The sequence below is a fragment of the Chionomys nivalis genome, chromosome 26 (genome assembly GCF_950005125.1).
Source record: "Chionomys nivalis chromosome 26, mChiNiv1.1, whole genome shotgun sequence".
Taxonomy (NCBI): Eukaryota; Metazoa; Chordata; class Mammalia; order Rodentia; family Cricetidae; genus Chionomys; species Chionomys nivalis.
The window spans coordinates 15,484,801-15,496,183 of NC_080111.1; the positions used below are offsets into that span (position 1 = coordinate 15,484,801).

Below are 11,383 nucleotides of genomic sequence, written 5' to 3' on the forward strand. Positions count from 1 at the left end.
GGTTAAGGAGCCACCTGCTACTCTTGCCGAGGACCTGTTTGGTCCCCAGCACCCACAAGATGGCTCACAATAGTCTGTAATTAAGTTCCAGGGCATCTGATGGCCTCTTCTGGCCTCCACAGGCACCAGACATTCATGTGGTACACAAGCATACGTACAGGCAAAACTTACAAATTAAAGTAAGGTTTTTAGCAGGTAGAGTGATTAAGTTAGTCTTCTATCTTTAAACCTAGCTTTTCCTTTTACTAGTTCTCCACTCTCCTCACTTCTGTTCAATTCTAACCTTCACCAGCTCTAGAATAAACAAGAAAAAGGAAATTAAAAGAAATATCTTCCTTGGTGTTAAACTGGAAATTAAAAGGGTTATAAAAATGCATGTTTACTGCTAGGCAGTGGTTGCACACACCTTTAATCCCAGCACTCGGGAGGCAGAAGCAGGTCGATCTCTATGAGGCCAGCCTGGTCTACCAGAGCTAGTTTAAAAAAAAAAACCATGCTTTGTATAGTGAAAAGGAAGCAGAAAGATGCAACACAAATTACAGGGCTTGGCTACTAAATCACCTTTTAGTATCCAATTTATCTAAGAGAGTTAGACATTTATTCCACGGGGGATAGGGAGAAATGGTATATTTTCAGAGGAAAAGGAAATCTTTTTTTGAAAAGTGATTTAAAAATACTTATCATAAGCAGCATGGTGCCTAACACAAGGGACACACCTGTAACTTTGACACTCTGAAGTCTGAGGCATGAGGAATGCCACAAGTCTGGGGTCAGCCTCGGTTACAAAAAGGAGAAGAGACCTTGTCTCCAAAGATTATTAAGAAGAAAAGGGGGCACGGGGGTGGTCCGGTGATGGAGCACCGCAGAGTCTGATGTCTGAGAAGGAAACAACTAGCTTGCTGCCCTCCACGCAGGCCACAGCACACGCAAGGGAGGGAACTTTAAAGATGCTCCAGAAACAATGAACACAAAAGTTATGAATTCAAAAATGTTCATCGTAGCAGTACCAAAAATTACAATTCTGAAAGTAAATTCCAGTTGTTACATGAACAGTAATACTAAGAGATTCTGTGAATCCTGCATTAGGATGACACTTCTGTGGCTGGAGTGTGGGCTCTGCACTGAGAGCACTGGGTCTTGCAGAGGACCATGTCTGGTTCCCAGCGCCCATGCCTGCTCACAAGACACCTCTTCTGCTCTCTGAAGGCACCAGGCATGAATCAGTGCACAGAGACATGCATGCATGCAAACACCCATACACAGAAAGTAATAAATGACTTTTTTTTAAAAAAAAATAGACTTTCCTGGCAATATTATATGAAAAAAAGAAATTAAATATAAAGCATGTATCACACTGACACAAAAAGAGGGACTCACAGGAGTAATACTGAGGTTCTCTAACAAATTGCTGGCACCTGGAAACATGCAGAGCTCCTGGTCAGCTTTGGCTACAGAGAATAACTTGCTTTTTTGTTTTGTTTTGTGTGGGGGGTTTTTTGAGACAGAGTTTCTCTGTGTAGCTTTGGAGTCGGGAACTCATTCTGTAGACCAGACAGGCCTGGAACTCAGAGATCTGCCTGCCTCTACCTCATCAGTACTGGGATAAAAGGCTGTACCCCCACTGCCTGGCAAAAATCAGTCTTAAAACAAGACAGAGAATCTACCACCATATATACACAGGCATAAAATGAACTTTGGAGTTTGCCTAGTTTTCTCCTAATTCATGTATCAATTTAATTGTGTTTCCACATGGCAAGACACTGGGAAGAGAGCTACAAACAGAAGAGAGTTCACCTTGGCAAAGTCAATCTCAATTGGAATTTTATCAACAACTGTACAAAATTATGTCCTAGGCCAATGTGTTCCAACATGTGGGTCGGCACTGGTCAAATGACCCTTTCTCAGGGGTCGCCTAAGATCATATGGAAACATAGATATTTACATTATAATTCGTAATAACAAAAATATAATTATGAAGTAGCAAGAAAAATAACTTTACAGAGCCGGGCGGTAGTGGCCTGCATGCCTTTAATCCTAGCACTTGGGAGGCAGAGGCAGGCGGATGTCTGTGAGTTCGAGGCCAGCCTGGTCTACAAGAGCTAGTTCCAGGACAGGCACCAAAGCTACAGAGAAACCCTGTCTTAAAAAAAAACAAAAACAGGGGCTGGAGAGATGGCTCAGTGGTAAGATCACTGACTGTTCTTCCAGAGGATCTGAGTTCAATTCCCAGCAACCACATGGTGGCTCACAACCATCTGTAATGAGATCTGGTGCCCTCGTCTGGCCTGCAGTCATATATGGAGGCAGACTGTTGTATACATAATAAATAAATAAAATCTTTTAAAAAAACAAACAAACAAATAAACAAAAAGCCTTTATGGTTAGGGGTCACCACAACATGAAGAACTGTGGAAGGCCGAGAACCACAGTCATAGCCCATTCCTAAACTTAAGTCTTCCGGAGGAAAAACATCAGCTCAAATGTCTTTCTTTTGAAGCTGTTTCTGTGGTTAATTCAGACATTACTATATTCCTTCTTTGAAAAGCTCAGAACCCAGAACTGCGGCAGTCGGGCCTGTGACTAACAACACTGGACAGCAAAGGCAGGATGATCGAAAGTTCGAGGCCAACCTGGTCAACATAGAGACTTCTAGAGCTAAATGGCAAGACCTTGTCTCAAAACAAAACCCCACAACACCCCTTTCCCCAAACATATTCACAATCTCAGGCAACAGTAACACCACAAATCCATAAAGCACCTCGCAATTTAAGACAGGTTTTGCTACATAGTTTTTCGTTTTTCAAGCCAATATTCACGTTCTTTGTTGTCCCTATGGACACTAGGAGGTAGTTCAGGAACTCCCAAGGTTGGCGCTCAGAAAACCAGCAGGGCAGCCATGCATACTGAGCTAACTCCACAGTTGCTGTGTAAAGAATTGCAGGCGAACCTTTCTGACAAGAAATGACTACATTGAATCCGGGCTGCCCGGACTCCCGGAATTTCACCACCTCTAACATCGCAATCCTCGTACCTCTGACTATACAGTGGATACAACTCTGCCGACTTGTGAAGTTACAAACTAAAGACAAACGCAGGTTCCTCTGCTACAGGATGATGAACTGCTTGGTAGCGATCAAGCAGTTGCTAAACCCGATAAGCGCCGTCTAACTTCGAGGGCCCTAACGTTAGGCCAGCGAGGCCCACGGAGGGGCGGGACCCCGTGCTCCCCGGCCGAAGCCGGGCCAGCGGGTATTCCAATGCGAGGGGTGGGATCATCCGTAACGCGAGCCCCCAGCAGAGGCCAAGGACGCTGGACCAGGGCCGTCTGACAAGTTTACGGCGGTGACCCACCCTGGCTTCGGGCCGCCGACCCCCACCTCCTCGCAAGCATCCTCCTCTGCCGGGCCGCGTACCTGACACACAGCAGCGCGGAACTCCGCGTAGCCTGCGCGGTTGGAGACCTGCAGTGCGCGCTCCCCGAGCTCGGACTCCTTCCCGCGCCGGTCAAACAAGTACACGGTCCTGCAGCCGTCGACGCCTCCGTCTGTCCCAGACCCCGCCGAGAGGCCTCCGGGATTGCTGGCGCCCGTCGCTGCCATATTGCAGTGAACACCCCACGGCCCTCCCTCGGGAGCACTTCGCGGCGACGTCCACTCCGCGCGTGCCCTCGGCTCCAGCCGTCCCGGCTCGGGGCCTCGGCGGGCCGCGCAGCACCTCCTGGGCTGCGGCCTGGAAGCAACCCGGGAACCGATTCAAACGCTCTCTTGCCGGGGTGCCCCACGTCACTTCCGCGACCCGCGGAGGCAGGGACGCGCTGCGCGCGCCTCGGAATCGGCTGGCTGCGCCCGCCGCCACCCACGAGAGCCTGGCTCCGTGACCCGAGAGCAGGCCGCCACCGCGGCTAATGCGCAGGAGGAAGAGGGCGGCGGGCGGGACCGGCGAGTACGGCAGGCCGCGGGGCGGGGCGGGGCTTCGCGCGTTTCCCAGGCCACGCCCCTGGTGGGACGGGGCTTCGTGCGTGTCCTCCTCCCTCTGGTCACGCCCCCGGGCCTCACGCGGGCCGCGAGGACTGGTGACCGCGGGAAGACGGCTCCCAGCGCCTCGGGGGCCCTCGCGGGGGAAGGCGGCTCGCAGGCGCGTCGCCCCAGGGGCTCTCTTGGCTCAGGTTCTGGAGTCCTGGTTCCTTCTCACTGCGCCATGCGGTCTCCAGGGCGCGACTGAGTCGAGCGGACGCGGTGGCGGGAAGCGTGCACGGGTCATGCGGATCTCCACGCGTCCGACCCTGTCTCTGTAACACCGCGTTCCGCCTTGCGCGTCCGCTTCCTTTGCGGTCATGAGTGGGTTCTAGTGTGGGACAATGAGACAAAGCTGGGCCTGGAGGAAGAACCAGGCTTCTGACGTCACCGAGGCCGCCTTGCTCGCCCTGGGTCGGCTAGGTTCTGAGCTCAGTGTCTGCAGGTCCCACGCTTACTAGGTCGGTGCACATTGACGGAACAACGCCTAACCCAACTCACCGAGGCTGAGTTAGATTTTCTCCTAAATGCATCACCCTCCTTGGAAACTTCAGCACCATTACTGGGGGATGCGCATCAGAGCTCTACGGATAACCATAAACAACAAAAGTGACCTTGCGGACAAAAGTGACCTTGCGGAGGACTAGATTTGCTCTCTGGGTCTTAAACCTGGGAGTTTTGTACTTGAGAGCAAAACGTAAATTAATGAAACCCAAAGTAATGGTTTAGAGAGTTCTTTCAGCTTTCCAGAAAATGGATTAGAAAGTTTGCTGAATCCTTTATGGTTAATGATAAAACCGGACTCACGAAACTCAGTGCACCTTAGAAAAAGTACCTGGTTGTTGACACCAAGGACAGAATTGAAGATTGTTACCGGTAGAAAATGATACGGATCAAAAGTATGAAGGCTGTGTTGGGCGGCATAAGTAGTATGACTGGGAGAAGAGAGAATGCGGCAGTAGGTGGTCTGTGAAATTGCGGTCAAAAGCCGTTCATGTTCCTGAAAAGGAGCGCCGGAGACAGAAGACAAAAAATCCCAGCTATCATGGGATTTCTGTGACGCCTCATTGTAGTCTGGTTTTTCTGTCAGCCTTCCTATGGTACACAGGCTAACCTCGAACTTTGATCCTCCTACCTTAACCTCAGGAGTACTGGGGAGGTGTGAGTCACTACACCTGGTGGACCGTTCACATTTTTGTCTTAAAAGCTCATAACCATTTCCTTCTATCCCTTTCTGTACTATGTTTGATTTAAATGACTCAAGAAAAACAAATTGCTGGGCAGTTGTGCTGCACATCTTTAATCCCGGTGCTTGGGAGGCAGAGGCAGGCAGATCTCTGAGTTTGAGGTCAGCCTTGGCTACACAGAGAAACCCTGATTTGAGGGGGATGGGGGAGGGAGGGAGAGAGGAAGGAAGAGAAAAACAAATTGTTTCCCTAAATCTCAGTTAATGAGCAAGATGAATTGCCTTTGTGCTTCAGCAAATGGGGACTTAACAGCCAGAGGGTCAACAGGGCAATTTCTCTGTCATACCAAGTTATAGATCTCATGAACACAAAGAGAAGCACTATATATATGTAAGGGTGTGCACATGTGTGAGGTGCCCCTTGAAGGTCAGAGGGTAGAGTTGGAGTTGCAGGTGGTTATGACTCACAAGATGTGGGTGCAGAGAATTAAACTTTTAACACCTGATGTGGACTTATGTTTGTTTTCATTATTTAGAGAACACTTTTATTGTTTCTGTAATCATGCCCTCATAGATAAGACCTTATAGTTTTAACAGTGTGTGGTTTTTGTACCAATAGAAAAAATAAGCTTAATGTTTCCCAATTAATATTGCTATTATTGTGATGCCAACTCAACGTGGCAAATTAGGATACTTTTTCCGAAGTTGAGAGCCATAGCTAATATCTGCAAAGATTCAGATCATGTAAGTATATATGTTTATATTAAAACAACAACAAAAGTATTGTGTTATGCATGAATAGTAGCAACAGCTTTTTCAGGTTCAGCTGTCATTTGAACAAACTTGTAGAGACATCCAGCACTCTCCATTAAAGGAGGAAAAAAGTGAAAAAAACAAACCCCAGAAAATGGCCCAGTTCAGTTAGTGCTGGGCTTGCTTCCTGGCACCATTTTTAAAATTACCCTCTCGATTGTCATCTGAAGAGAAAGGATCTGAGTAACACTATTAAAGCAGCTCTGAGAAGCTGCGTGTAGTGGCACACCCCTTTGATACCAGCTCTTAAGAGGCAGAAACAGATCTGAGTTCAAGGGCACCATGGTCTACATAGCTACATGGGGTAAGGTCCTGTCTCAAAATAGAAACACCTCAAGAACTCAGTGGTTAAAGGCACTGACTGTTCTTCCAGGGGACCTAGGTTCAATTCCCAGCACCCACATGGCAACTCACAACTGTCTATAATTCGTGTTCCGGGACTCATGGCAAAACACAATGCACATAAAGTAAAAATAAATAAATTTTTAAAAAGAAAAGAAACAACTCTGAGATACTGGGCAGGTAGTTCAGACATTAAGAGTGCTTGCTGCTCTTGCAGAGAACTTGGCTTTGATTTGCAGCACACATATCAAGTGGCTAACAACAGCCTGTGATTCCAGTTCCAAGGAATGCAGTGGTCTGTTCTGGCCTCTGTAGGCACCAGGCAGACACACAGCGCACATAATCCATGAGGTTAAACAAATCTTGTAAAAATATAACAACAACAAAACCCAATACTTTTAAAGCTTGGCCCTTACTATGCATCATAAATCCAGTACTGTCCTCCATTTCTAATGCTGTCCCAGCAAAGGCCCCTTTCATTTGCGCCATAGTTCTAAGCATTTACTCTTTGTGAGCCAGCTACAAGTCGGTTTAAGAAAACAATGAAAACAATTCTCTAACACAAAGCTCCACACCACTGAATTTGGACAGAGATGACCCAGTGGAGGCAAGCAAGACTCAGCCTCACTAGCACTTTGCATACTTTGTTTTTTGTTATTTGTGTGGCTCTTGTGTGGAAATGTCAATTCTGGAGCTGGGGAGATGTCTAAGTGGTTAGGAGCATGCATTGCTCTTGCAGTGGTCCCAGATTCCATTCCCAGTATTCGCATAATGGCTCATAACCACCTAGAACTAGTTCCATGGAATACAGTGCCCTTTGCTAGCCTCTGAGGACACCAGGCACACGTGTGGTACACATAAATGCAGGCAAAACACACACACACACACACAAAGTAAAAATAATAATGAATCTTGGGTTGGACCTAGTTTGCTTGTTTTGGTTTTGGTTTGGTTTTTTGAGACAGGGTTTCTCTGTAACAGCCCTGGCTGTCGTGGAACTCACTCTGTAGACCAGGCTGGCCTCAAACTCACAGAGATTTGCCCGTTTCTTCCTCACAAGTGCTTGGATTAAAGGTGTGCATGTCTTTAATCCCATCAGCAGGGAAGCAGAGGCAGGTAGTTCTCTGAGTCTGAAGCCAGCCTGGTCTACAGAGCAAGTGACAGGATAGCCAGAACTACACAGTGAAACCTTGTCTTAGAAAAAACAAACAAACAAAAACACCCAGTTAAAAGTCAGAAATGGTAGTAAATGCCTTAGTCCAAGAATTTAGGAGGCAGAGGTTTCTGAGTTTAAAAGCAGCCAAGTCTATAAACTGAATTCTAGACTAGCCAAGGCTATGTAGTGAGACCCTCCCTCAAGCCTATTGAGACATGCTTAGTGATGTACCTAGCTATAATTAGACTGGGCTGCTCGGGTGCCTACCATAGGAATGTGGCTTGAATCCAAGAGTTCAAGCTAAAGGAGACTCATCTAAAGAAAATTAAATTAGCGGGGTGGCAGTGGTGCACACCTTTAATCCTAGCATTCAGGAGGCAGATGATCTCTGTGCGTTCGAGGCCAGCCTGGTCTACAGAATGAGTTCCAGGACAGCCAGGGATACACAGAGATACACTGTCTTGAAAAACCAGGGGGGAAATCAAATTTAAGTGGTTTCTAATAAATAATTCACAAAAAGGAAAAGAAGGCCAAAGAATTGGTTCAATGGCTAATACTGCTTGCCAAACAAGCCTGGAAACCTGAATTCAATCTTTGGACGCACATAAAGAAGGAGAGAGAACCAACTGTAAAAAGTTATGACTTCCACACATGCATTCTGGCACATCTCCCTAGAAATAATGATAAGTAAAAATGTTTTTAAAGGGAAAATCCAGCAACACACATGTTATTTGTGGGGCCTGGTGATGCAGGTCATTAATCTCATCACCTGGAGTCAGAAGCAAGGAGGATCACCACGAGTTAAAGAACAGCCCAGTGAACATTCTGAGTTCCAGGCCAGCCAGGGATCCATGCAATGACTTTCTCAAAAGAAAGTTAAAAATAGGGGCTGGAGAGATGGCTCAGTGATTAAGAGCACTGACTTCTTTTCCAGAGGACCCGGGTTCAATTCCCAGCACCCACATGGCAGCTCACAACTGTCTGAAGATCCAGTTCCAGGGGATCTGACACTTCATACCAATGCACATAAACTAAAGTTAAATAAACTATAAGAAAGTTAAAAATAACACCTTTGGACTTCCATTTGTTTGTTATTATTGTATACACAAACCGATTTATACATGCTTACTGTATTTTTTTTTAACCTAACCACAATAAGTCATTGTAATAAAGAATCAAAACCTCAAGTCAGCTTTGTCTATCTGGAAATATCTTGAAACCTCAGTTCAAAGGAGAGAACTATTTCAGACGTCAAGAGGCAGATAGGGATAACGAGGGCTGCATTCTAGGCACTAGGAAAGGTTTGGTCAGCAAGAGACAGAACGACAACAAAATTACAAGTATATGAGACACTTGTCTTGAGCTGCCTTCTTTATAACTCTGAAACCTGGACAATGAACACTCCCCAGAGCAGCAGCTGAATGTGTTTGAGATGGCATGTCTCAGGAGGATTCTAGGGGTCGAACCGACATAAACAGGCTGTCCGTGTATTCTTAAGCATTGCCAGAGTATAGATGATGATGACGACAATGATGATGATGATGATGAACCACAATAAGTTGGACCTTAAAGGGTTTCAATCCTATAGTCTAAACTACCCAGAAGACTGAGGCAGGAGGAACTCAAATTTAAGAAATGCTCTTGTAACTTGAGGGTATAGGGTTCGTACATTTGGCATGCATGTATGGCTGTGCATTATGTGCCTGTGGAGGCCAGAAAGGGCATCAGATGCCCTAGGACTAGAGTTACAGAGGTTATGAGCTGCTATTTGGATGATGGGAATGAAACCCAGGTCCTCTGGAAGAGCCACCATTGCGCTTAACTACTGAGTCATTATTTTTCAGCTCCACAAACAGAATTCTTGTCCACAACTTAACTGTAGGCATATAAATTCATCAGTTTATTTGCAATACTTGATATGAAACTGTTTCATCGCTATCAGCAACAACATTCAGAGGAGGAAAGTTGACAAATTAGCTGATCAAGACTGAAGTGGCGCCGGGTGGTGGTGGCCCACGCCTTTAATCCCAACACTCTGGAGGCAGAGGCAGGAGGATCTCTGTGAGTTCGAGGCCAGCCTGATCTACAAGAGCTAGTTCCAGGACAGGAACCAAAAGCTACGGAGAAATCCTGTCTCGAAAAAAAAAAAAAAAAAAAAGACTACGCATTATCAGCCTGGCGGTGGTGGCTCACACCTTTAATCCCAGCACTTGGGAGGCAGAGGCAGGCAGATCTCTGTGAGTTCGAGACCAGCCTGGTCTACAAGAGCTAGTTCCAGGACAGGCTCCAATAACCACAGAGAAACCCTGTCTCGAAAAACCAAAAAAAAAAAAGACTGAAGTGGCAAAGGTTCCTTCGAGAAAGATAATGATTCATGGAATGTCTTTGCTTATGAAATTAATTAGGTGGTGGACTTTAAGAGCTGTTGGCACACACATATGGACAGACTGTTACTATCTATACTATTGGTTGGTCTGCATTTTTTCCTTTACTACCCATTTCCTAATTTTTAGTACTTATTAATGGCTTAGAAGAAGAAGCTAGAAAAAAACAATACCATAGTCTGAGTGTCGATTATTATAAATGCTAGATTGTGTGAATGTTAGATATGTGTGTGTGTGTGTGTGTGTGTGTGTGTGGTGTTTGCTTTGAGGCAGGTTCTTGCTAATATAACCAAGCTGACTTTTCTATCTCGTTGCTTCAGGTTCTACTTCCTGAGAGCTGAACTTTCATACTTGCTCCTCCACACCCAATGTTTATGGTTGCATGTGTTCGTGTATCTAAATGTAGTGCCTGAGCCCTGGGAAGTTGTCCATGATCTGGTAAATAAAACCACACCCACGCACATGCATGCAAGCAGCCCTCACCCAGTGGATAGTAAAGAAACAGAAAAGGCATGAAAATAGGAGGGGCCAAGTTGGGAAGAAGGTTCTGGAGTGGGAAGTAGGTAAGACAGGGGAGTGAGGGTGAGTATGAACAAGATACATTTAAAATGATCAAAGATTAAATTAGGCAGGGCGATGGTGGCACACGCCTTTAATCCCAGCACTTGGGAGGCAGAGGCAGGCGGATCTCTGTGAGTTCGAGACCAGCCTGGTCTACAGAGCTAGTTCCAGGACAGGCTCCAAAGCCAAAAAAAAAAAAAAAAAAAAAAAAAAGATTAAATTAGTTTCTTCTTCTGTTGTTGCTATTGTTTTCAGGCAGGATTTCCCTTATGTAGCCCTGGCCATTCTGAAACATGCTCTGTAAACCACCCTGATCTGAATTCAGAGATCTGCCTATCCCTGCCTCTGGAGCACTGGGATTAAAGGTGGGTGCCACCACACCCCGGCCATATTTTTTAATTTTTCTAAAACTATAATGTAGTGTCTTAAAACAGGAACCATTTATGGCTCATGATTCATGTAGTGGCTGAGCCCGGCTGTGCAGTTCTGTTGGCCTCACGTGAGACTGCTTACATACCGTAGTCACCAGCAGTTTAAATAAGGTGCCTGCTACGTGATGGGCTCGCCTCCGTGGCTGGCAGGCAGTTAGCTGAGGCTGTTGGCTTAATTGCATGAGTGCTCCTCTAATTAGAGAGCTTTACCAGGATGGCCTCGTTTCTTACCTGATCCTCACACGTTGCAAAAACAATAACATCAGTGCAAGTGTTTATCAAGGCCCTGATTGCCTCATGTATGCTAATATAGGAGTAGCCAAAGAGAGCCACATAGCTATCCCCATGTGTGATTCCCCTCCCAGAGGTATACAAACATCCCTAGTTATCTTGGGAAGCATTCTATGTCTGTCAGGTTTGAGAGGTGATATATAATTCAGCAGTAACACTTTACATGTCCTGTGGATGAGGAGACCTCATCATACCAGATAAAGGAA

The 11,383-nt window shown here is 46.1% G+C and overlaps 1 protein-coding gene across 1 annotated transcript in view; it reads right to left on the reverse strand.

Annotated features, from left to right (window-relative positions):
- Positions 1-3,913, reverse strand: part of Smchd1 (structural maintenance of chromosomes flexible hinge domain containing 1) — a 135,405-nt gene extending 131,492 nt beyond the window's left edge. Inside the window, exon 1 of the mRNA XM_057758546.1 lies at positions 3,414-3,913. Coding sequence (XP_057614529.1) covers positions 3,414-3,599 — 186 coding nt within the window. The 5' untranslated portion in view covers positions 3,600-3,913. The remainder of the gene's footprint in view (positions 1-3,413) is intronic.
- Positions 3,914-11,383: the final 7,470 nt, after the last annotated feature.